This window comes from Plutella xylostella, chromosome 19 (assembly GCF_932276165.1).
Source record: "Plutella xylostella chromosome 19, ilPluXylo3.1, whole genome shotgun sequence".
Classification (NCBI taxonomy): domain Eukaryota; kingdom Metazoa; phylum Arthropoda; class Insecta; order Lepidoptera; family Plutellidae; genus Plutella; species Plutella xylostella.
Genome location: NC_063999.1, coordinates 7,100,662 through 7,128,322, shown reverse-complemented (window position 1 = coordinate 7,128,322; position 27,661 = coordinate 7,100,662). Strand labels below are relative to the sequence as shown.

Here is a 27,661-nt window from a genome sequence, read left to right as displayed (position 1 = left end):
GCGATGGCATTCCGAAATCACCGCGGCAGAAAGTTTAACAGAACTCCAAATAGGTACTCAAACTTTGTTTAAATTATTAATTTAACTTTGTTTATTTCTAGTACAATATTGGTACAATTATATTAAGTAACTTTTACAGTAAACGTGTATCAGCCACAAAACATACAATATATTTCCAACGGTAACATATAATTAATAAACCCTACAGCCGGTCGGGTGCTAAAGTAATCTAAACCAGTATTAATCCAAGTGAAATGTTCAGAAATCGGCGCAACAGGCTATGACAATAAACCAGTCGATCGTCACACTTTTGGCCGGGAATCAAACCCGCGACTGAATCAACACGGATTGATGGAACTGCCAACTTCGGCACTGGAGTGCCAATAGTGCCTACAACCGAGGCGGCTATGTGTGAGTGAAACTGTCAATGGGGCCGATTGTAAAGGCTTTTAGTTTTAACACAGTCGAAAGTCAATTTAGATTGTGTTCGAAAGTCGTATTTCGGTTTAAGAACTTTACTACAGCGTGTTGCAAAAAGGTTATACTAAGCCGAAGCCGCGTTGTTCTATGGTCATTAATTACTTACCTACATTTCATAGTTGGGTAATTAATAGGTATAATAATTAAAGAGATATACACACAAAATCTTCACACCCATCGGATTTGCTAGTGCGCCTCAGAATAACAACGTCCTCGCGCTTTTGGCTTTTACTCGTATATCGTAGTGACGTCACGTCAAAGGCTCGACACGCAATATGTCACGCGGTGAAGCCGCCACCGCGAGGTGTGAACCAGCTTTGTGTTTTATTGGAAAAATATTCAACCAATATAGTTCAGGAATTTGTGAGGGGTGACTTTATTAAATGTCGTCGAATATAATTTTGTTTATGGTAGGCATGGAGGATGAGAAGCTGTTGATATGAACTGTTTTTACTTATAATAATTAATATAATTATGGTATAGTTTGAGTGGCAAAGGAAGAGGTGCGTGTGATATGAGTCATACGGGCATATTACAGCTAGATTGGACTATTATGATCCTAGCTGACAGATGTCACCCGCACCATAGTATACCGCGCAAAGTATACATGCTATTAAAATCCGGTTTTTAGCTACAAAATACACGATCAAAGAGCAGGATTTATAATGAATTTGAATTGGTAGACTGGATATTTTTACTTGTTTTACAGACCATGATCTTTAATGTGTATCTAAACTCAAGGTATCAGTTGTTTAATTATCTGGATTCCTCGCCGCGTGTACCAGTGGCTTTGGCTTTGGACTACAGCGACAATGGAAACAATTTTCAGTTGACAAAAAGTTTAATTAAAGTTTTTGCCACCCTGACCCGTGGACCTCTAGCTATGTAATTGTGTATCTACTGAGCAGGGTAAGGGCTATAAGAATGAATCCCAATGCAATGTAGTGTGTATTTTGTAATTCAATTTTATGTTCCTTTATTAAACTATATTTTCGTAAATACTGTAAAAACACACACTATTTATATTTTGCAATTCCTGAATTAATCTCACTTAATCGCTTACAAATGCTGAACCTGAACTTTCATATTCGAAAAATAACGCTTTTAGGTTTGTTAATGTAACCTATACACACCTAAACACTATACAGCATTTTATGTGTCGGTAAGCACCATCCTGTTATACCAATATTGAAAATGACGTCCACTTCCGCGGCTGTCGCTTGTATTGGTGCAAAGTCACAAATTAAGAGGGTACAGACACTTAAATAATTTATTTTACAAATACTCCGTTTCCAGCGATATATTATTTTAAATGACGGAATTAGGTAGTTGGTCATATAAAATTGTACTCGCTGAAAGAATAAGAATTGTAAAAAAATACAGCTCTATTAAATTTATGCGTAATGTGCTACGAACTTCGTAGCCGTGTGCTAAGCTGTGCTACGAAGCTACGGCGTAGCACACCGACTGAGATAGCGGTGTATCGGTAGTATGCTTATAGTTCTTAGTTTACTAGTTTTTTGCTCACTCTGCGCATTTTTTTGCGGTACGTAAGCCAAAAATTTGTTTGATACTTTATGTTTTATGATTAGAGCTAGTTCACAGTACCATCTGTATACGGCACCAGCCGGCCCCGTGTCCCTGCAAAGTTTAATCAATAACCTGTTGATCCGCCTAACCACTCTCCTACCTACCTATATTGTATTAAATATCAGCGGACCTGCAGTATTCATACTTCTTTATAATTAAATCGTTGTTATTTTAACCGTAATCACAGTAAAGCAAAATTAGGTAAGCCACGTCTGATGGGCTGGGCAATGCGCGCCATTGCGCGCCTCAATACCACAGGTTTTAGCTTTTAGGGTTGTTTCCCTAATTACCAGAAGGAGGAGTGGTGACCCGAAATGAAATGCGTGTTCTTATTTATTGATCACATTTATTTGCGCACGTGAGTGCTAAGTGCGTCTCTACAACCGACTGACGTTACATCATTAGTTACATATGTGTGTGTGCGTGAACGCCCACAACATTCCCCTTTTTCAAAAAAATTTTGGACACAAAACTATAACTTAAAATACAAAGTAGTTATTTAATTCAAACATAATCAAGGTTACATTCACAACAGAGGTATAGCAAAAACAGTAGGTTATACAAGTCTTATCACGTTCACATGCTGTTCTAACAAAATAAAAACAATAATAAGTTCCATATCTTATTACATTTAGCTAAGCTAATGAAATGATTCTGCGAATGTTAATCAGTTGATATTCTAGCTAGAAGTATTGAAACAACAATGTATGCAAGTTTATATCTACCTAAGTTTAACAAAGGAATACGGTGGTCTTATACGTTTTGTTCACTGAATTCACCAATTGACTTTTCACTTTCACTTTATGTAGGACACTTTAGCACTGACCACGCTCACTAAAACTAACTTAAAACTATGCGCGCGCCTAACCTAATTACATCATAACTAATATTAACTTAACTTTTACATGTATGGAGTTGCAGAAGGCATCGTCTCAGCAGGGGTCGCGGGCTTGGCTTGCTGCTGCGGAAACTGTGCCCTGTGCAACGGCAATTCGGTGACTTGGTAACGCAACCAACTTTTAATGCTCTTGCAAGTCCGGGTATAAATGAAGTATAATATAATTAATGCTAGTAAACCAGCAATAACCAGCTGCCACGTACTTAACCAGTTATACTGTTCTATAACTTTGCCAGACGATTGGTCTTGAGCGACAATTACTTCAGCTTTGTCTTGGTAGTTTCCCATGTTTAAGGATTTTTTAAAATATAAGTCTGTACTTTAAACAACTGAGATGGTTTGCAAGATACTGATTGAATATTGATCGATAATTGCTAATGTTAACGTGACCTAACCTACTTAGCCTTAACATAAACATACACACGTATTGCTTACCTACGCAAACATAATGCTATTTACCGAGGTTTATCTAGTTTACGAATATACCTAACTTAAAATTAAGCAATAAACTAACATCTTAAATTCTACCTAAAACGTACTGGTGGCTTGATAGCGCGACCACTTCGTGTCACACGAGTCGGCGGCGACGCCGACGTCAGCGACGACGGTTCATTCGTAGAATCGTGAGAACGTAGCGTCGGTTGTGGACTACCTACTGGCGCCTCTCGAGCGGCGTCAGCGGGTGTCACATCGACGTGGTTCTGAGTACTGTCTTCGCATAAAATGTACGCGGGTTTGAGTCTGTCTATAGATATTGCTGCTTGCCTATTTGGGTACTGAATAACGAAAACTTTTGTCCCTTTTTTAACGACACGGTATGGGCCGTCGTATGGGGGTTTCAAAGGTTTACGCACGGTATCGTCCCTAACAAATACAAACTCACAATTTTGTAAATCCGGGTGTACGAAAAATGGTTTTAAGAGCGCATTTTCGTCAACGCCCGCAAAACTGAGAAATCTGTAGTTTTCGGGTGCAGTTTACGATTGAATCCGTTGAATTATGTCCACTAGTTTAGGTACCTACAGATAGCCTAAGCCTTTGACTACTGGAAACTGCTTTTTTAATTGGAGAAATCACTGTTTTTTATACAGTAAAAGCAAATTTCCTTACCCTCCTCTCGTGAAAACAATGAAAACAGGGTGTGTTTAGGTGCGCAAATCTCAGATATTATAAGATTTTAGTGTTTATAAAAAATATGTTCTTATAATTGATATACTCTATTTTGCGAAACTTATTTCTATAGGTCCGAAATCCTATACAAAACTAAGAAAATAAATAAACTGTTCTCTTAAAAAAAAACACGATTTTCGTGGTCTTCGTAATTCTTTAGCGGCAAGTAATAGGGTTCATTTTTCAACTGTCTTATCCCGTACTGTTACAATGAATTTTCAAAAATCAAATCAGTCTGCGCCACGGCGCCTTTGTGGGTGGACCTGTGTCGGTTTTTCTCCGCCGCTCAAAGTGAAAACATCGCTGTACAGATACGAATAGTTATTTCCTTGCTCTTGAGACTTGAATCTTCATTGATTACGAAAAATGTAAGTACCTACCTACCTATTTCCGTACTTTTTTTACCCGACTCGATATTGTTGTATTTTTATTTTACTGACCAGATGATGGATTTCGGAGACTGCTACTGGAACTCATAGGCGGGTAGACGTAGATATGTCGTGTTTGGGCTCGTAGTGTTTCTTGTGATGAGTACTTCCCACCGGACTGACTGAACTGACCTGATGATGAACTCCGGAGACTGCTACTGGAACTCAAAGGCGGGTAGACGTAGATATGTCGTGTTTGGGCTCGTAGTGTTTCTTGTGATGAGTACTTCCCACCGGACTGACTGAACTGACCTGATGATGAACTCCGGAGACTGCTACTGGAACTCATAGGCGGGTAGACGTAGATATGTCGTGTTTGGGCTCGTAGTGTTTCTTGTGATGAGTACTTCCCACCGGACTGACTGAACTGACCTGATGATGAACTCCGGAGACTGCTACTGGAACTCATAGGTGGGTAGACATAGATATGTCGTGTTTGGGCTCGTAGTGTTTCTTGTGATGAGTACTTCCCACCGGACTGACTGAACTGACCTGATGATGGAATCCGGAGACTGCTACTGGAACTCATAGGCGGGTAGACGTAGATATGTCGTGTTTGGGCTCGTAGTGTTTCTTGTGATGAGTACTTCCCATCGGACTGACTGAACTGACCTGATGATGGAATCCGGAGACTGCTACTGGAACTCATAGGCGGGTAGACGTAGATATGTCGTGTTTGGGCTCGTAGTGTTTCTTGTGATGAGTACTTCCCACCGGACTGACTGAACTGATCTGATGATGGAATCCGGAGACTGCTACTGGAACTCATAGGCGGGTAGACGTAGATATGTCGTGTTTGGGCTCGTAGTGTTTCTTGTGATGAGTACTTCCCACCGGACTGACTGAACTGACCTGATGATGGAATCCGGAGACTGCTACTGGAACTCATAGGCGGGTAGACGTAGATATGTCGTGTTTGGGCTCGTAGTGTTTCTTGTGATGAGTACTTCCCACCGGACTGACTGAACTGACCTGATGATGAACTCCGGAGACTGCTACTGGAACTCATAGGCGGGTAGACATAGATATGTCGTGTTTGGGCTCGTAGTGTTTCTTGTGATGAGTACTTCCCACCGGACTGACTGAACTGACCTGATGATGGAATCCGGAGACTGCTACTGGAACTCATAGGCGGGTAGACGTAGATATGTCGTGTTTGGGCTCGTAGTGTTTCTTGTGATGAGTACTTCCCACCGGACTGACTGAACTGACCTGATGATGAACTCCGGAGACTGCTACTGGAACTCATAGGTGGGTAGACGTAGATATGTCGTGTTTGGGCTCGTAGTGTTTCTTGTGATGAGTACTTCCCACCGGACTGACTGAACTGACCTGATGATGGAATCCGGAGACTGCTACTGGAACTCATAGGCGGGTAGACGTAGATATGTCGTGTTTGGGCTCGTAGTGTTTCTTGTGATGAGTACTTCCCATCGGACTGACTGAACTGACCTGATGATGAACTCCGGAGACTGCTACTGGAACTCATAGGCGGGTAGACATAGATATGTCGTGTTTGGGCTCGTAGTGTTTCTTGTGATGAGTACTTCCCACCGGACTGACTGAACTGATCTGATGATGGAATCCGGAGACTGCTACTGGAACTCATAGGCGGGTAGACGTAGATATGTCGTGTTTGGGCTCGTAGTGTTTCTTGTGATGAGTACTTCCCACCGGACTGACTGAACTGACCTGATGATGAACTCCGGAGACTGCTACTGGAACTCATAGGTGGGTAGACGTAGATATGTCGTGTTTGGGCTCGTAGTGTTTCTTGTGATGAGTACTTCCCACCGGACTGACTGAACTGACCTGATGATGAACTCCGGAGACTGCTACTGGAACTCATAGGTGGGTAGACATAGATATGTCGTGTTTGGGCTCGTAGTGTTTCTTGTGATGAGTACTTCCCACCGGACTGACTGAACTGACCTGATGATGAACTCCGGAGACTGCTACTGGAACTCATAGGCGGGTAGACGTAGATATGTCGTGTTTGGGCTCGTAGTGTTTCTTGTGATGAGTACTTCCCACCGGACTGACTGAACTGACCTGATGATGAACTCCGGAGACTGCTACTGGAACTCATAGGTGGGTAGACATAGATATGTCGTGTTTGGGCTCGTAGTGTTTCTTGTGATGAGTACTTCCCACCGGACTGACTGAACTGACCTGATGATGGACTTCGGAGACTGCTACTGGAACTCATAGGCGGGTAGACGTAGATATGTCGTGTTTGGGCTCGTAGTGTTTCTTGTGATGAGTACTTCCCACCGGACTGACTGAACTGACCTGATGATGGACTTCGGAGACTGCTACTGGAACTCATAGGCGGGTAGACGTAGATATGTCGTGTTTGGGCTCGTAGTGTTTCTTGTGATGAGTACTTCCCACCGGACTGACTGAACTGACATGATGATGGACTTCGGAGACTGCTACTAGCTGGAACCCTTCTTGCTTTTTGACATTTTCTTTACTAATATTTTTTTTTTGTTTAAGATGGGACGGTATAAGAAGTTTGGAGTAACTCGAAAAATGATTAATGCAAATAGACGTAATGCGCAAATACGTAGAACGTACGTGTCGATTCACTAGTATACCACATAGGCATATTTACTTGTATTTATATCAAAACTTATAGTCATTTTCATGTTTCAGGGTCATAATCGCGAGTAACCAAAAAAACACCCAGTCTGATGAAATAGATATTCAGGAACAACTTTTTCCTAGCTATTGCCATCATTGAGATCCAGTCGCCATGTTCCTGCTCCTCATCAGACCCTCACCAGACCGCACCTGAAACCAGCACCCTGAGACTAAATGAATAAGCCCAATCTCCATGTTCTTAGCTATTGCCATCATTGAGATCCAGTCGCCATGTTCCTGCTCCTCATCAGACCCTCACCAGACCGCACCTGAAACCAGCACCCTGAGACTAAATGAATGAGCCCAATCTCGATGTTCCTACCTATTGCCGTCATTGAGATCCAGTCGCCATGTTCCTGCTCCTCATCAGACCCTCGTCCCTCACCAGACCGCACCTGAAACCAACACCCTGAGACTAAATGAATGAGCCCAATCTCGATGTTCCTACCTATTGCCGTCATTGAGATCCAGTCGCCATGTTCCTGCTCCTCATCAGACCCTCACCAGACCGCACCTGAAACCAGCACCCTCAGACTAAATGAACGAGCCCAATCTCGATGTTCCTAGCTATTGCCATCATTGAGATCCAGTCGCCATGTTCCTGCTCCTCATCAGACCCTCACCAGACCGCACCTGAAACCAGCACCCTGAGACTAAATGAATGAGCTCAATCTCGATGTTCTTAGCTATTTCCATCATTGAGATCCAGTCGCCATGTTCCTGCTCCTCATCAGACCCTCACCAGACCGCACCTGAAACCAGCACCCTGAGACTAAATGAATGAGCCCAATCTCGATGTTCCTACCTATTGCCGTCATTGAGATCCAGTCGCCATGTTCCTGCTCCTCATCAGACCCTCGTCCCTCACCAGACCGCACCTGAAACCAACACCCTGAGACTAAATGAATGAGCCCAATCTCGATGTTCCTACCTATTGCCGTCATTGAGATCCAGTCGCCATGTTCCTGCTCCTCATCAGACCCTCACCAGACCGCACCTGAAACCAGCACCCTGAGACTAAATGAACGAGCCCAATCTCGATGTTCCTACCTATTGCCGTCATTGAGATCCAGTCGCCATGTTCCTGCTCCTCATCAGACCCTCACCAGACCGCACCTGAAACCAGCACCCTGAGACTAAATGAATAAGCCCAATCTCGATGTTCTTAGCTATTGTCATCATTGAGATCCAGTCGCCATGTTCCTGCTCCTCATCAGACCCTCACCAGACCGCACCTGAAACCAGCACCCTGAGACTAAATGAATGAGCTCAATCTCGATGTTCTTAGCTATTTCCATCATTGAGATCCAGTCGCCATTTTCCTGCTCCTCATCAGACCCTCACCAGACCGCACCTGAAACCAGCACCCTGAGACTAAATGAATGAGCCCAATCTCGATGTTCCTACCTATTGCCGTCATTGAGATCCAGTCGCCATGTTCCTGCTCCTCATCAGACCCTCACCAGACCGCACCTGAAACCAGCACCCTGAGACTAAATTAATGAGCCCAATCTCGATGTTCCTACCTATTGCCGTCATTGAGATCCAGTCGCCATGTTCCTGCTCCTCATCAGACCCTCACCAGACCGCACCTGAAACCAGCACCCTGAGACTAAATGAATGAGCCCAATCTCGATGTTCTTAGCTATTGCCATCATTGAGATCCAGTCGCCCTGTTCCTGCTTCTCATCAGCCCCTCGAGAGACAAGAACCTTTTGATTATAGATTGTAGTTTACGAAAATATAACCAAATACTAAAATGATCAAGTTATCTTAGTATACTCATTCTCATTTCACGATTTGCATAATGCCACTGTGTGTGTGGGAGCCGTGCGTATGTAGTAGTACGACTCAATACCTAAAATCGAAGTGAAGATTTTTGAAAACGCGTCCTTAAGCTACTATGTGAGGTAGTAACGGGTTTAAGCTGATTAATATTATTCCGTATTTTTTCGACTAAGCTGTAATTATCGCTTGATACATTCTGTGGGGAGGGGTCATAAAAATCTCCTGGTAATCTTAAATTTTGGCCAAATGTCATTTCTGCTGCGCTAATGTTACAGTCACTGCGACCGGCTGCTCTAAGGCCTAAAAGAACTGTCGAGAGCTGCTCTACCCATGAACCTTTCGTCGATATCAGACGCGCCGAAAGTGCCGCTTTTAAAGAGCGGTGCCAACGTTCGACTGCGCCGTTGCTTTGAGGGTGATAGGGGGTAGTGTGGTTCCTTTGTATTCCTAATAGTTTCATTAGTTCTCTGAATAAATGAGATTCAAATTGCCGGCCTTGATCACAGGTCAGGAAAATTGGCACACCGTACCGGCATACCCACTGATCGTAGACTACCTTAGCTACCGTGTCTGCCGAAATGTCTTTAACTGGTATCGCTTCCGGCCAGCGACTTGTCCGATCAATAATCGTGACAAGGTATCGATATTCCTCTGGGGATGTAGGTAGTGGTCCTACTATGTCTACATGTATGTGTTCGAAACGTTTAACTGGTTCAAAACTACCTAAAGGTGCTGATGTATGACGGTTTATCTTTGCTCGCTGACATTCTAAACATGTTTTCGCCCATTCGTTAACATCTCGGTTCATACTTTCCCAAAAATATTTCGAAGTAATAATTTTTCGGGTGGTTCTAATGCCAGGATGGCTTAAATTATGTAAACTATCGAAAACAATGCGTCTAAACTTTTGCGGTAAGTATGGTCTGGCTGAGGGCGTAGAAATTTCGCAGTAAATATCTGTATTGCAATGTGGTAAATAAATCTTTTTTAATTTAATTTTACTATCTGCATTTTTATTCGCTAATAACCGTGTTAAAAATTCATCCTGTACTTGTGCGTCAGCCAACAGTTCGTAATTTAAAACTGAAGGGCTATGAACGGTCTCGATGCGCGATAAACCATCAGCGAAACTGTTTTTCGCTCCGCTTATGTGTCGTATGTCCGTAGTGAATTCGCTTATAAAGGACAGGTATCTAGCACGTCGTGGTGTTTCGCTTTCGTCTTTAGCTAGTTTCGTAAACGCGTAACATAGCGGTTTGTGGTCGGTATAAACTATTAATTGTTTACCTTCAAATGACTTCCTAAAATACCTAATAGCCATATAAACAGCTAGTAACTCGCGGTCATAAGTGGGGGTAAGTAATACGAGGTATAAAAACGAATGGTATAACATTCACAAGGTATACGCCCATATGATATAAATTTATTAAGTATAACGATCACTGTGCATAACAAACGAAAGGCATAATTACTAAATACATAATTTCGTAAAGAATAACGTTCAAAAAGTCTAATTTCAATTGATATAACGATTAAAATGCATAACGTTTATAACATATATTCTACAACGGATATAATTATCATAATGTATACTTAATGCACAAAAAGTATAAAATATTGTCGTATCGTATTTTCATTATTATTGATGTTATGTGGGGGGAACGCTCCGCTCCGCTTCGCTGCGCTCCGCTTTGGTTTCGACGAACATGTGCACCTAACACGCTCCTCCTCGCTATGCTCGTCGTCGCACCTATCTTTAGGTTTTGGTACTAGGGGTTTTGGCATTATTATTATTATTGACGCTATGTGGGGAGACGCTCCGCTCCGCTTCGCTTCGCTCCGCTTTGGTTTCGACGAACATGTGCACCTAACACGCTCCTCCTCGCTTTGCTCGTCGTCGCACCTATCTTTAGGTTTTGGTACTAGGGATTTTGGCATTATTATTATTATTGACGCTATGTGGGGAGACGCTCCGCTCCGCTTCGCTGCGCTGCGCTTTGGTTTCGACGAACATGTGCACCTAACACGCTCCTCCTCGCTTTGCTCGTCGTCGCACCTATCTTTAGGTTTTGGTACTAGGGATTTTGGCATTATTATTATTATTGACGCTATGTGGGGAGACGCTCCGCTCCGATTCGCTGCGCTCCGCTTTGGTTTCGACGAACATGTGCACCTAACACGCTCCTCCTCGCTTTGCTCGTCGTCGCACCTATCTTTAGGTTTTGGTGCTAGGGGGTTTGACGGTGTTGGGTAATTAAACACAGATTATGTTATTGTATGTTAGTATGTTTTATGAACTTTATACTAAATGATAGTATATATTTTAAACGATATACGTAATGTATGTTATACGAATTGATATTATTCCTCGTAAGTATTATATATTTTGATATTATATAAAATATACGTTATACCAATTGAATCTTATACCTTATGAAAATATAGATTTTGTTGTTATACGTAACGTTCATTATATGTTGTGAACGTTATTAATGTGAAATTATACATTTCGTTTTTATACGTCGCAATACGCACCCCATAAGTGGAGTACTTTTGTTGGGCCTGTGTAAATTTTTTAGAGAAGTATCCTAGAGGCTGACATACGTTATTGATTTTCTGTTGCAAAACCGCTCCGGCGCTTGTGTTCGAGGCATCGGTCATCATCGCGAGCTCCGCGTGCGCGTCTGGGTGCGACAATGTAGCGGCCTGTCGAAGGCCAAGTTTACATTGCTCGAACGCCTCCTCAGCGCATTCCGTCCATGCGACCGGCGACTTATCGTTTTTCTTGGACGAGCCTAGGTATTTATTCAACTCGGATAGGTACGTAACTGCGTTAGGTAAATGATTACGATAAAAATTAACCATACCTAGAAAACGTCTTAGTTCTTGTACTGTTTGGGGTTTCGGAAAATTTGTGATTGCTTGCACCTTTTCTGCTAGTGGCCTAATTCCTTCAGTACTGACCTCGTAACCCAAATATTCTAATTTCTCTTGACCAAAACTACATTTTGATAAATTAATAGTAAGACCGAATTCCTGTAATCTTTCAAAGACTAACTCAAGATGATCCCTATGCTGCGACTCGGTGTCCGATGCAATTATGACGTCATCGATATAACAGAATACAAAATCGGAAGTAGGTTTAGCGTGGCTTCCGGTTTGACAACGGGGCTCTTGGTTTAAACAGTCTAGTACGAAATTCATAAAGCGCTGAAAAGTTTGGGCTGCGTTACGTAATCCAAATGTCATCCTGGGAAACTCGAACAACCCGAAAGGTGTTATAATAGCAGTTTTTTCAATGTCTTCCGGAGCCATAGGTATGCAATGATATGAGCGATTGATATCTAATTTTGAGAAATACTTTTTACCAGATAAATTAAATGTGAAATCTTGTAACTAATCGTGGAATAGGATATCTGTCGGGCTTCGTCTTTGCATTCAACTGTCGATAGTCTCCGCACGGCCGAATGTCGCCGTTTTTCTTAGGAACAATATGCAACGGGCTAGACCATGCACTTTTCGAAGGTCGACAGATACCTATCTCCTGCATTAAACGGAATTCTTCTTTAACTTTTGTATACCTATGGGGTGGCAATGGGCGGGCTTTAGCGTGAACCGGAGGTCCGGTCGTCTCTATATAATGCATAACATTGTGCGGGGGAGTTTCCCGGAATGACATAGGTTTGGTTAAATGCGGATACTTAGTTAGTATACTTTGATAAGGTTGATTAAGGTCATTCGTAGACTTTATTGATGGGTGTTTTATGGACTCTACTGAAGCTACAACATTTAAATCAGTCATCTGGTCTATAAGTTTTCGAGCTGATAGATCAACTAATAATTTGTGGTGGGTTAAAAAATCAGCACCCAATATCGGTTGTTTGACATCTGCTAAAATAAACTCCCATCTATAAGGTCTACGTAATCTTAAATTTAACTCTAATGTCTTAGTACCGTAGGTCTTTATCTCGGTACCGTTAGCTGCGAACAGTTTATAGTCCGAACTCACGTGTAAACGTTGCTTCCGTGTTGCCGGTAGTACGGAGACATTAGCTCCTGTATCTACCAGAAAACGATATCCGGAGTTCCAATCAGAGATGCATAGTCGGTGGCAGGGAAGAATGGCACATGCGTCCACCGTCGCATGTATGCCATTCAGTTTTCCGGTTTTTTCCAGGCGCAGGGTGACGAGCATTTTTGGGCGTTCTCCCGGAAGCGATGATGGTAGAAGCAGAGCCAGTTGTCGGGTCGACGGCGGGGTGAATTACGCGATGAGCTACGGGACGTATTACGGAACGTGTTACGGTACCTTGAGCGATTCCTAGGTCTGTCGTTCCTGCGTGACCGTTCCATACCCGACAGCTTCACGTTTATCTTCGCAATCTCGGCCATCACGAGAGAGACGTCGAATGATGTGCTGGGTTGCTGCGGCTGCGACACGACCGATACGTGCTGGCTTCCTGTAGCTTCCATCACCTTATCAGCGACGGCTGCCAGGTCCTCGAGGTCGGTCACCGCTGAAACTGCGAGGACTGCGCGCACCTGTTTGGGCAGACGGTTCTGCCAGATCACGCTGAGGGTTTCGTCCGGGAACTTGTTCATCGCCTTTTCTCGCATGCGCCGTAGTAGCTGGGACGGCTTCTGATCGCCCAGCTCGAACTCGCTGATCACCTTCTCGATCTGGCGATTGTGTGACTCCTCGTAGATCGCAAGAAGACGCTGCTTCAAGGTGTCGAACTTCTTAGTTGGTGGCGGGTTGATCAGGATGTCGGTGACGTGGTTGACGACGTCCTTGCCCAGCTTCTGCACAACTAGATCGAAGCGAGCCTCGTCGCTCAACTTCTGTGGCCCTAGGATCGCCTCAGTCCTGACGAACCAGACCCGTGGCTGATCAGGCCAGAACTCGCTGACCCTGGAGGCTAGCGAGATGGATTCCACCTCACTGCGCGCGGGGGTAGGTACTTCCTGGGGTGACAGCACAGGCACTTGAATGTTCGCTTTAGATGGGTCGCTTCCGCCGACTCCACCGGCGGCGGCGGTAGGGTGGCCTGCCGGGTACATCTTGCTGCACTCACAATTAGTCCAAAAAATAATAATGTTCTGCACTCACTAAATGCTAGATCACGTCGGGGTCACCACTTTAGGGTTGTTTCCCTAATTACCAGAAGGAGGAGTGGTGACCCGAAATGAAATGCGTGTTCTTATTTATTGATCACATTTATTTGCGCACGTGAGAGCTAAGTGCGTCTCTACAACCGACTGACGTTACATCATTAGTTACATATGTGTGTGTGCGTGAACGCCCACAGCTTGAACAGAAGGGCTAGTACCGCGCGCATTTAAGGCATGACAAGAGTTTTGCATCGCGCTCACTCACATCGCGCAGCCTCAAGAGCGAGAGCGACGGAGAACTTTTGTCACGTCTTAATAGCGCCCCGTGCTACAGGGCCAGGTTGAATAAGCCCAAGGGACTTTCTCGCGCCTGGTTGCCTGTCCGGGGCGTGAGACTACCAAACAAAATATAATTTAAATCAAGTCCAGCCTACACTAGAGAGCTACGATCTAGTTAGTTATTATTAAAAGAGCTATAATGTAAACTGCGTAAATTGGTATGTAATACCTGTTTTTTTGTGAGAGGTAAATTTATATTTAATTTAACGAGCGTTGTTTGCTGTTTTGCGAGGGGACATTTTATACCATAAAAATAATAATATTATCTTGCATCAATGAAATTCTCCAATATCGAATAACCCAGTCACTGAATTAGCATTTAAGATGAAATACAAAATGATCCAATTTCTTATCAATCTATGGAGCTGTTGATACAAGGGCTAACCATGGCCTCACCCTCAACGGATTAATTACGGTGTATCTTCTCAATTTATCAGTTAATCCGCCTTGCGGGTACGCGGTGCGGTGCGGGGGTTTCAATTATGCCCTAAATAAAGTGAATAATATTTATGAAACGTGAATAACAAATAATGTCTTACAATGTTTGCGTTACGGGGCCGTGATGGGTTGTGATGATAAAATGCGTCCCTGTGTCTGCAAATTGTGGAAAGAATCCTATAAATTTTGCATTTGAGCGATTCTGAGCAATTCAAATATTCAGTTTGGTTTATTTATATACCTACGTCATATCTAACTACATTAAACTAGTAAACCTATGGATACTCACGTCGCTCCAATAGTAATCACTCACCTCAACAATATCAAGACGCGATATGCTCTAATCGAGTATACTTATCCTTCGATAATACGCATCAAAACATACAAGCTTGAGCGCCACCACTATTGCTATGTCATCGAGGAGTTCTTCCTGATGTGATGTCTGTCGCTGACATTTAGCGACAATGATAAATGATCGCATGTCAGTTTATGCGTGATTAATTTGCGACAGCGAGTGTATGACATTTACGCAATGTATGTCAAAGTTCACGTTTAGCCCGGATTTCACGTTTATATTGACAGAACAAAACAGAAGTCGCAGTAATATTTGCCTTGTTATTTGTCGCTCAATGTTGTATGTATTTCCGAAATGTGCGATTTGTGTAAATTGCGGTAAATTGTTTCGCCTTCAGGCTAGGTGCGACTACGGATTGTAAAATATGGATGTCTACTTTGCAATACCATAAAGCAAAATTTGGCGATCTCGATATTGTAAATGAACAAAAAACCCACCCCGAATTAACATAATAATAAATAAAGCACGCGGACACATTCGAATGAAATACCGAACACATTTATGTCATTTGTATTATACCAAATGTGAATTTACTACTTGATGCTTTCATATTGCATATCGAATAAAAACATTGTTTTTTTTGTAAATTAAATGTGTTTTAATATTTTGGCTATATACATACTTTTACGTATATATTATACTAAATTGCTTAAGAAAGTATTGTAAAAAAGAATGGGAATGTGGAAAATAAGATTTACGCAGCCAATACTGCGAACAAAGAATTTTATGATTAGAAATACCAATTTAAAATCCGTACATGCAGTATCGCTACCATTGATAAGTTTATATACTAAGCTTTGCAAGAGCAAAATGCTCTAAAATTTTAAACACTAACTGAAAATTGACTTCAGCAGCACAGAATAATATTCTATTCTGCAACAGCATCATGGTCGTAACATAACAATTTGTTACTGCGCAAGTCTCGGCGAAGTGTATTAACATTCTACCCGCAGCTTGACCGCTCGTTCCAGACATTTTGCAGTTTGACTTTTAAACTTTAGCGGCTGCATGCTCTTATGAGCTTTCTTACTAAAATATTACTGGTTTTGAATAAAATATTAATATGTTACGGTTGGAATAGGGTATATTATCACAATTTCTAATGATATTTTAACTTGAATTAGGATTTATGGCCACTTTGAACAGCTGTTACACGAAATTAGTTAATGAAATAACACAGATGTTGAGTGTCTAATTAGATTGGCCACCAAACAACTCATATTTTATGCACTATGTTTTATTTTTGTCAACGTTCTATTTTTCACGTAGGTATATATAATTTTGTGAATTGCTAAATAAACTGTTGTCCTTTATATATTTATAAATATAGTATATTGCTGAAATTCCGGCACATAAATATTGATCACATGTACTTGCTAGTAACGGGTCACATCATCATGCATGCATCAACTCTACCTCATTTTCAATGCAGTTCAATCTGACTATGTGTTATAAGTCATATCACGTCGCCGCCCTTTTCACATACATACACAACACACACAAATAGCTAACACACTTCGTGCTCTATATCGTACTTCCACAATATGATCCGATGGAGTCGAAACATTTCATAAATACAGAATAAGTTGATTTAGAGAAAATTTGTAATGGTCATTCAATAATAACATTAAGAAAATTACATTCAACTCAATTACATTGTTCAAAGAAATAAACAATCTTTGTAGTTAATTGTAATTAGTGTTCTCTCCCATTATTGTTTTCAATCGTGTCTTCTTCTAATTTTATTTTTCATTTTACAATGCGTTAATTGCGAAATACCTAATTATCTCAATGAATGACCTAAATAGCTTAACTAAATTATTCATCATTGTAAGTATTTCAAGCTTGTTTTACCATATATAAATCATACCCTTGTATTCCCTTCAGGACCAAATTATCATTTTAGGTACTTAGTACACAAACTCAAATGGACTACTAGGTTAACATGAATGAACAGTATCACATACAGGATGCACTTGTAATAAGAATTCCGGTCACGTCAGATAGCTTTGACTCCTGACTCCATATACACATAGGTATAGCCAGCGGTGAATAACTGGACTCACTTTAAGCACGTTACACCCTCCTACATACCTACATTCTCATGTAGCATTTCAAAGGTGGACGTGATATCATTCTAAAGAGAAGTTGACTAGGACATTTTTAACATAATATCTAACTGAAGGCTTACAGAAAATATTTCTATTAAGTACAATAAATGGTAGGGTAACGGAAAATATCTCTTTCTCTTATTTGAGAATCGGGTCAATCTTTTGAGCCATGATTTATTTTGGTTACTGACTAAAACATATACGTTTTATCTGTTGTAACCAATATTATATGCAATGCGATAATTTCTCATATTATAAAACACAGCCCTGTGGAAAAAACAGATCTGAAAGATCCGTATTGAGTTGAAGAAGGACTATGGACGCGGATATTAAGAGGTTAGGGCTATCGAGGACCTAAATGGAAGGAGACGACTCACAAAAGGGAAGCGTGGAAAATAATATATGTAGTCCTAAGCCCCACTTACGAGTATTAAGACTAGAAGAAGATTATAAAATACAGCATAAAATGTATGTCAGTCACTTTACCCAACGTTATTGAGTTTGTCACAAGCTCGTAAAACGTCGCTTAAAAACATCTCTACCAACCGCCGTCGCCTCCCGCATACGCAAACACGAAAATAGCCTCTCCGTCGCTTATCCTGTAATATCATTTTAATAATAACCCGACACCGCATTAACCTACATCGGGGGCATGTCAGCATGTACCTGGAGGGTCACTCTAGCTTCTAGAAAAACGAGCGAGCAAGAGCTGTCATGCATGTCGGTATGCGCATATCGTTTTTAATTCAACGAGATATCTCGAAGTTATCGTGTACAGCAGCGCTTCGGAACTTCGTTTTTAGGGCACCAGACCTCAAGTTGAAATTTGAACTAAAAATTTATGAGTTCTTAAGGCTTAGAAAAAATTTTGTATAGAATATGTCGGTATAGTATGACGCTTTAATACATATAAATTGAAATTCACTGACTCGTTCTTATAATACACATTGCCCACACTCGCTAATTTAGAAACCCTTCGTGCCCGAGTACGACTACGACTCGACCTGTAAATTGATCACCGTTTTTTTTCGTAATCTTAAGTGACCCCTTGGCCGGCACTCGTTAGGGCCCACGTCACGTTTTATCTCTCCGCGCGGCGATGTCGCGCCGGACCGCACCTGCTGGCTGCATTCACCGTGTCATAAACGATTGTACAGGTACCTTTATAGTTGCGTGTATATGTTTAGCATTCCGACTGTATGGGTTCAATATGGTATGACAATTAATTTAGATTTAGTTTTAAATAATGTGTCTAATAAATTGATACCAAATTAGTTGATGTACTTATCTAATATTTTCTAATATCAAACTATTTGAGATGTAAATGGATCAAAAAGGCAAAAAAAAACCTAAAAACCTCTTTAGTGACTATTGCTATTAATAACTTGATTAGGTATGGTTATACACTGCATTTTTCAAACAATAACTCACGTCGATGCAAAAACAAACTAAACATTAAACGAAAACGATTATTGAGTCACAAAATGGCGTAGCTGTTATCTTAAAGCGTAGCCAGACTTGTCACAGCAAATTGAATGGTCGTGTAAATGTAATACAGCAATTTGAAAGTAAACGCTCGAATGGAGGGGCGTTTGTTTTCCACCATTTGCGAGTGCATTTTATATACGTTTTAAAGTGTTCCAGTTGTTTTAGCGGCCGTTTCCGGTCGGTTCGTTCGTTGGTTTCGAGTTTACAACTCGGCGTTAGATTAACTTGCGGCGATACGAGAACGGTATAACTTCATCGAATCGGTTTAAATTCTGGAAATACACCCTTTTATATACGAGTAAACAAACATGGTAAAAGTTTGTTGAATATAACTAGACGTATTTTGTTGTGACTGTTTGAGGTTGTGAAATGCTGTTATGTTAACTATAATGGCCACCGCATATAATGGTGACCGTATCGTAAAGGGATCGCCACTTTTTCTTCTGTCAACCAGAAGAACGCCAGCTCGCGAACGCCTTCGCGCCTGGCGTTCGGTTATACAGGGTGGCCCAAAGAGTGACGTCCAAAGGAAAATGTTTGCTTCCTTAGGTCAAGGGGTAGCCAAATCACCCCCATGTATGTTCAGCAATTTTTAGTAGTTTAGGAGTTATGATTTTTTTAACTAATTTTCTACGAAAATCGACCTCAGTGGATCAATTATGTTTTATTACTTTTTTGGATAACTTTTTTAAATATTTTTTTTATTTTTGTGTCATCCTCTTAAGTTGTTCTTTTAACCATAAAAGTTTCAGCTTCCTAGCTGTAATGTAAGTTAGTTATTTTTATATCGAAAGTTCAAATTATATCATCGAGCTAGACTGCTCTGAATTTTCAACTTGAAATTAAAAATTGAAATAGATATTCTCATGGTCCCTTATTAATTTTAAAAACTCCGCTAGGTTCCAAAATAACATTAAAATAAAAATAAACTATTGCTTAATGGGGTATTATTTGCAGAAAACAGCCTTCAAAGGTACTTGGGTGGAAATTACCTAATAAGTAAATTGTTTCAGAAAGTTGAAAGATTCCTATTATGTCATTACTAAGGACTAATTCAGTTAGAAAAAGTATCAAATTAAAGGGAAAATAAAATTATTTACTATTTTTTTTTATTTAAGTTACATTTTTGAATGTAATTTCTCAGTAAAATGTTTATGTCTGAGTTGTAAGATTTATGAGATATTTTAGAGACACCATGATTTTCATTTCACAGCAAATAACCATTATTCATAGTTTATGAAGTACATATTTGGCAGCGCCTGTTGACGTCGCCACAATTGACTAACTCAAATCTAACCCAATAACATTGTACCCGATCCTATAGTGAATGAGAAAACGTCTCTGGCAGGACTATAAACCAGGAATTATCGCTATGAGCATAACTCAAACGCATTCCACACTGTTGACCACATTTTCAGGCGTAAATTCTACCAGAAATTTCATCCAGTGAAGATACGTTTAATAGTTGTCAGTATGAAAAGTGGCTTTATTTGCACATCGAATTGTTCAATTATGTAATATGCGACGGTATCGACTGTTCAGCTAATGACCTAAATGGCAAGCATGGAGAAAATGGAAAAAAGAAAAAAATAAGTGACATCCCTACATCGGCTAACAATGATTTCAAAGGATAACTAGAAGAGAATGCTATGAGCATAAATGTAGCCTATGTACAGTTTTATTTGATGGGAAAAAACCATTTATTATGAATAATAATACTGATTGAGTAGAATAATAGCACAGCTCGCCATTATAAAATCATGAATGAGTATATGTAAAGTGTGCAAGGGATTAACCCTTGCACACTTTACATATGGTATGGTATACACCAGTAGTTTATTTAATTCATGACTACAGCACCTATCTCCTCGATCGCAAGTCATGTATATTGATTGTATATCAAATAAAATAACTACTGAATTTCTATTATTCCAGTAACAATAACAGTTTTCCCAGATAACTACTCGTATAAGCAATCAATAGTAACAAAGATTAATAGGCGATTCGAAGATGAATTGAAGACGAATAATTTCGGCTGGTAGTACAATATTTAGCGTCGCAATACTTCCGAGTCCCACGTGCCTACTACTCGTATAAGCAATCAATAGTAACAAAGATAACTACTCGTATAAGCAATCAATAGTAACAAAGATTAATAGGCGATTCGAAGATGAATTGAAGACGAATAATTTCGGCTGGTAGTACAATGATTCCCAACAATGGCGGCTGGAATGAATGGGATTATTAATAAACGCTGTCGTTCAGCATTTCTACAAATTGGATACTCTATAATAGGTCTAGACAAAGTACCACTTCAACAATAACTTGTGGACTTATTCATCGCATTCTAAAAGTCGTTTATTTAAATGAAAACAATTTAGCTACAGAATAATGTTAAGATTATTGTCTTAATCAGGTAGGGGGCAATGACTTCAAGCCCAGATCGCATCTAACTTATACATTTTTTATGCTAATAATAGTCATAAATTCTATGCCAGGAGAACCTCGAAATTCTTAAATATAAAATCTTGTAATACCAAATAGTAAAAGTTTTGCCACTTGATTTTAGTCCAAGCAGACGGTAAGTTAATTTATAGACATTCTGTTACAAAAGGTGTACAAAGTAAGCTGAAAGGTGACTCATAGGGTCATTCTGAACAACTTTTGTTGTTTAACCAAAGCTTAAAGAGTACCTAACACTTTGGTAGGCATGCACGAAATCTCAGAATCTGAATCGTATATCTCCAACAGTATATTACATTTGGAATAGAGTCATCTATCAAACCGCATCAGTGCACTGCATCCCACGCAACACAAATTCATCTTAGCCACTGCACAGTTTAATGTTCATCGATATATCTCCCGACTCCCACTCCTCATAGTGGAACAATACGGCCACATTTATAACACACGTGAAGATATGAAATGCTGCCGTAGCTTTACAAATTGACAGCTCTTGTTAGTGGAACAATTGCAGTTTGTGCCCTGAAATATTATATCTGCTTCGTGTGGTGAGGGGACAAAGAGTTTCAGCTTTTCTTTTATTATTTGGGTTGGCGAGGTGTAGTTTTACAATGTGGGAATGGAGGGGGAGTTCAGTAAGTTTGTGTCGGAGCTAAATGAGGACGGATATTATCGTTTTTTTTATTTGTCGCTAAATATCAGACCCCTTAGTATGAATTTTCATCGTGAACGTGAAGTAAAATTACTCGATGAATTTTGTAGGAAAGTTTTAGTTCTGTTACCGATCGCCAAGGGCGCTGTTCGTATTTTCATACAAAATTACTCGATGAATTCTATTTCACGTTCACGATGAAAATTCATGCTAAGGGGTCAGAGACAGTTTCATTCGTGTAAATACGTTTACTTTCAACGGTCTAGTGTCGGAAAACCTGTCGCCTAAACTGGTTATTACTGTTTTTCAGTAGTCCTTAGTCAGTATCAGTAGTCATGGGGCTTAAAGATGCCAATATCCTACCATATCCATTATCCACTTTGTACATTTTAGCATTCACATGTATTTTCTGACTTCATATACGCTGTATGTAATCAAAAATTGCGCACATTGAAACCAAGTTATATGAGCCATCAAAAAATATAGAAAATTTCAGAAAAAAACTATTACTATGAACTCATAAACTTTAGTCAGAAAAACTATTACTTTCTGAGTGTACTCATAAGCCTTAGAACAAAAATACTCACTCAGCCTCCTCAATCGTCTCACTCATAGCGAGAAACACGCAGTTGAACAAGATGGTCGCCATGACGATGTAGTCGAAGAACTGGTTGGTGGACAGGTACACGCAGGCGCGGCGCACCGGCGACCACGGCGACCACCAGAACAGCGACCTGGTCGCCGTAAACCGGTGGATGTAGTTCTTGCGGAACCGCTTCGAGACCACGCAGAACGTCTGGAGACAACGGGTAGAGGTTAGTAGGCTTTAGTAGGTTAAGACCCAGTTTCACCATTCTCTGTTAGATCATAACAAGGGATTAGTAGTTGACTTTTGTCACACCTGTCAAGAAGATGATGACACTTAACAATGTAACAGGGTGTTAATGATCTAACAGTCTATGGTGAAACTTGGGCTAAACTTTGGTATACAGTGGGGTACCACTGAAGCACATTCGCAATTAACATCCATAAGCAGAGTCGCTCGCTTGTCAAATCTGGCCCTGTAGCACGGGGCGCTATTAAGACGTGACAAGAGTTCTCCGTCGCGCTCGCTCTTGAGGCTGCGCGATTTGAGTGAGCGCGATGCAAAACTCTTGTCACGTCTTAAATGCGCCCCGTACTAGCCCTTCTGAGGTAACTTGTATGGATCTGACTGATGTTTCCAGGCGACGCTAAATAAGGATTATTAATTGCGAATGTGTCGGCTGTGGTACGGTAGCAGTAAAGTTAACGTTACGCGCGTGTTCATGTGCGAGACAAATAAATATAATCTACATCTACACGAATATTAATACAAGATTTGATTGTATTGAATAGGCTCTGGACCGATTGCAAAAAAAAATATATTATAACATACAGTAAATAGATTTATTTATACTAAAATTCCCATGGGAAAACCTTTTGCGCGGCAAAGAAACATACGAGTACACTGTCGCACATCCAAATCCATCCATCTATTTGAATTTAAATATCTTATAACAGTGGAATAATAAGGAGGTAATCTTTATGCAGTATTTTATATGGTACACATTATAGGTTTTTTGCATTATAAACCACAAAGTTAAATTATCTGAATAGCTCTTTAAAAATACTCCGATTAGCCAAAAGGTCGGATGGGACGGTGTTTAACACGGTGTTATGGTCGTATAATGTTCTACCTCTACGTGAATTATTATTATTACAAAATATGGCTTCAAAAATAACATCAGACGTAAATTATAGGACTTATAGGTAGGTACATTTATTATATACATTTTTTTAGGATGATAGTCAGAGCATATAGAATGATGCACTAATCGTACCTTACAGCACAGGTATGCTTTAAGCCATAATCAAATAAATATTCTGCATTGCGAAATCGCACGAGAAGGCTGGACGCTATTCTATTCTGAAGCTATTCTACATAGCAACGCAAATGTCGTTTCTGCTTACGATTTCCCCAACTTTCTAACTTGTCAGGCGAGTAATCCGCGACATTTTGTGACCCTCCGGACCTCCGGACTCGCCACTCGCGTCAACCGCAGTTATGGCGAATGAATTTGTTACTCTGTGTCCCTCTGACTCCCTAAATCTCCCTAAATTGTTGCGCGCCACGGGCATGTCCACTTTAAATTGTCGAGAATCCCGCTTTAGATAGAACTGGATACTTCAGTGAATTAAATTTATGGTTGTCATTGTAAATATTTAGGGGGTTTGGCGACTTCTTAATACTGACTGCGTTTTTAAATTTTTCATTTATAAACATTGAATCGCATATTGTTTTGTACATACCATAAACGAACTGTACCTAGACCAGCAGAATAGATATAGCAGACCACATTCAAAGATATGTAACTACTAATATTTTTATTATTATTATTTATGTAGTGAGCGATCGAAAAACGGTTTATTAGGCAGAAAAATATCGTATAAAAAAGTTCAATCAAGTTAAGACTCACGCTTATACGAGTGACTTTCGACGGAGGAGAAAAAGTTAATAAGCAGGTGAATTCTTTTGTGGATCCAGACTGATATTACCTATTATATTTATCCGCTGGTTCCGTATAAAGAGTGCCTATACAGGTTCACTGAAGCAGGCTTTATGGCGAGGGCCAAGTCAATCTGACAAATGAGTTTTTTTACCAAGTAGGCCATATTTTTGGCCCGTGTAAGAGACGCTGCTTACCTACCCTTGGTGAAAATAATAACAGGCATTGTGAGTGTGATTGTGATAGATAATGTATGTCGATATATTTTTTCCTTTTTTGTTAGAAAAACAAGATGATAAAATATGGTTGGTTTTCTATATATATACATGAAATCAATATAAGTTACAGATAGTTTGTCTTTGCATTCCACAGAAAAGTAGCAACGTTTTATTATACATATTACATTCGATTCATAGATGAAGGTAAAATACCTTTGCTAAACTTTTCGAAAAAATAAAAGAGACGGAACTGAAACAGTTTTTCATAGTTCTGAATTTTAAATTAGTTTGGAGGAAAAATCCTAAAAAAAGAACAGTCGCGCGATGAACTTTATCTAGCTTTCGTAGAAAAAAAAAGTGAAATTTATCATGATAACTGAAACTACCTGGGGTAGGCTACTCGGTCTAGGCAAGCTAAATATCTAGTTTTGATTCCCAGAGGACAAACAATTGATTCCTAATATTTTCAAAATGTGACCGTTGACGGTAGAAAACAATTGGGACTGTAGAAACGGAATGTATATTTTTTTTAAATAATTATAACCATTTTAAATGTTGCATTTATGTACCTACCTAACACGTGACTACAAATGTACAGCGAAAAGCGGGTGACTACTGACTAGCCTGCGAGTCACCTCTGACCACCCCTTCGGGGGTAATCTTCGTTAGCATATGTATGTTAAGTGCCAATTTCTCCAGTTGGAGTTAGTCGGTTATCTATCCGACCGAGGGATTGGTTCATCAATTATACGTCATCTCCATATAAAATTATTGACAGATGTGTCAAAAGTCAACCACTAATACCTGGTTATATAGTGCCACAAACTTATCTGTTCCGGTGAGAGCTCACGTAAATGTCTAATATTTCTTGATTCTATAAGATTTGTGGCACTGTACTCTAATCGACTATGGAGAAATTGGTACTTAAATGTTGCAAATGAGCAAAACCAGTTAATGTTCATATCCTGTTTGCGATATTACAATTCTATCCTGCTATTTTCTGTGAACTGGTAGAACCAGTTACATTTTCTGTGTACTCTGTGTACGTGCATTTTGCCTAATGAAAATTACTTTTCTAATTAGTGAACTCTGAACACACAAGAGATACGAATTGTTTTGTACAAAAACTTTTAGGTTTCAGAAAATAGGAAGTTTTGAATATAATTCGAGTACCTGCATATGTAACTATATGTATGCGTATTTTTAAAATGTTGATGTTTAATATAAAAATATAGTTAAATACGTTTTATTCTGTCGCAACTGCACATATTTATTTGTTATTAGTTACACAAAAGACACGTCTCGCTCGTAGGTAGGTAAATTTGTTTAGGCTCGAGTCCCAAATGTTACGAAACTTTCTTTTGTGAATAAATATAGCAGAGTTTCAAATGAGTATGTTAATTTTATTACAGCCATCCTACATTTGGGGAAGGCCCACATAAGCGATGGCGAGGCGAAAGGCCCTCGAGTTGAAATAAACTGCCGGGAAATGATTTTGTCGGTCGCTGTCTTCGCCCATTGTTGTCCACTTCTGAGATATATTTCAAGTCTCCTCGTACAAAAGTACTGACATGTAAATGGGTATCAATATAACTTATATATCTGTATAATGTACTCTATACAACAGATTATGTAATATTAAAAAGGGATACCCTTCTTTTAATATACTGCAGAAAATTATGGACTGCGAAGGCTACAGTCAGGTATAATATTATAAAACATTTTTATTGTTATTAAACGAAGACGGCTGAGGAAAAAAAGATTTTGGATGTGTTACAAAGTGAAAGTACAATAAACTGTAATGCAGAACCGTATATCAACTTTAGATACAATATAAAACGTATTCCATTAAGCCGGAATGGGCTAAACTGATTTTTCCGAGCTCCCCATTCCGGTTACAAATTCAACGTTATCCGCGAATCAGAGGGCGTCCCACAAAGGGCTCTGCGTCTCCTGTCAATGGCTACGCTCAAGTATCAAGACGGCAAAACCTTTATGCAAATTCAAGCGGAAACATCACCGTCACACTATTGTACTCCTTAAGCGTGTGGGTTAAGGGTTGAATTGCTATGTAGGATATTGTAGATGGTAGGTTGGGGTGGGACCGGATGTGCTGATGAGTCCTGCAATTTATTGCGCCACAAAACCGACGCTTTTTGTAAACTGTGAATGTAGGTGTTCGTTTACGAATAATTTTGTTTTTTAGACTTTGCAGTGTTTGTATCCCTATTGTATTGCTGGTAAATTAATATTTACAGATAGATACAGGGGCTGAAGTCTGCTAAATTTAAAAGATGTCAATCGAAGAAATGACATATTCGTGGATAATGCGATGTGCTATTGCAAATAACATTTGGCTATTGATTTTATGTATCTACAGACCACAATAAGTATAATACTCAATTATTATTATAGAAATTCCCGCCGTTATACTTATCATTAACTCTTATACTTTATATCATATCAGTTTCAATTCAATATGACCATCATAAATAATGTATTTATTCCACACGTGTGCGTCAAAGATTAAATAAATAAATGTTATCCTGAAATTCAGTGATCCGGCCGTAACATCCGGCCTTTTGCACCCGGGGCGGTGACTAGTCATGTTGAAAACTATGTATTTTGTCACGACGCTGTCTTCCAGACGAGGGCCTTCTTCTTATATATATATATATATAAACACTCACACCTTGTACTAATGTACTCCCTTGCGGGGTAGGCAGAGGTGCATTGCTGCACTTACTTTTCGCCAGTGTTTATGTTAGTCCCAATGTAATAGGGGGCGGGCCTATTGCCATTTTACGGGCACATCCAAGACCCAATCTGTGTTTAAACAAATATCTGCCCCGACCGGGAATCGAACCCGGGACCTTCGGCACAAGAGTCAGCGTTGCTAACCGCTGCGCCATCCGGTCGTCTTCCACATGAGGGCCTTCTTGTGGTAAGTAATTTCA

At 40.1% G+C, this 27,661-nt stretch overlaps 2 protein-coding genes and 1 long non-coding RNA gene across 7 annotated transcripts in view; 1 reads left to right on the top strand and 2 right to left on the bottom strand.

The window, feature by feature from the left end:
• LOC119690624 (sodium channel protein 60E-like) overlaps window positions 1–27,661 on the bottom strand; it is a 146,350-nt gene that overhangs the window by 31,916 nt on the left and 86,773 nt on the right. For all 5 annotated transcript variants that reach the window (XM_048627963.1, XM_048627964.1, XM_048627965.1 and 2 more), the window contains exon 4: window positions 22,546–22,754. In XM_048627963.1, the coding sequence (XP_048483920.1) occupies window positions 22,546–22,754 (209 nt within the window). The remainder of the gene's footprint in view (window positions 1–22,545; window positions 22,755–27,661) is intronic.
• LOC119692900 lies at window positions 3,888–7,258 on the top strand. The gene is made up of 3 exons (XR_007267397.1): window positions 3,888–4,506; window positions 7,066–7,142; window positions 7,225–7,258. It is a non-coding gene; the product is annotated as an uncharacterized LOC119692900 (long non-coding RNA).
• Window positions 12,404–14,313, bottom strand: LOC125490023. The gene has a single exon (XM_048627985.1). The coding sequence runs from the start codon at window positions 14,059–14,061 to the stop codon at window positions 13,156–13,158; it is 906 nt and encodes a 301-aa protein (XP_048483942.1). The 5' UTR covers window positions 14,062–14,313; the 3' UTR covers window positions 12,404–13,155.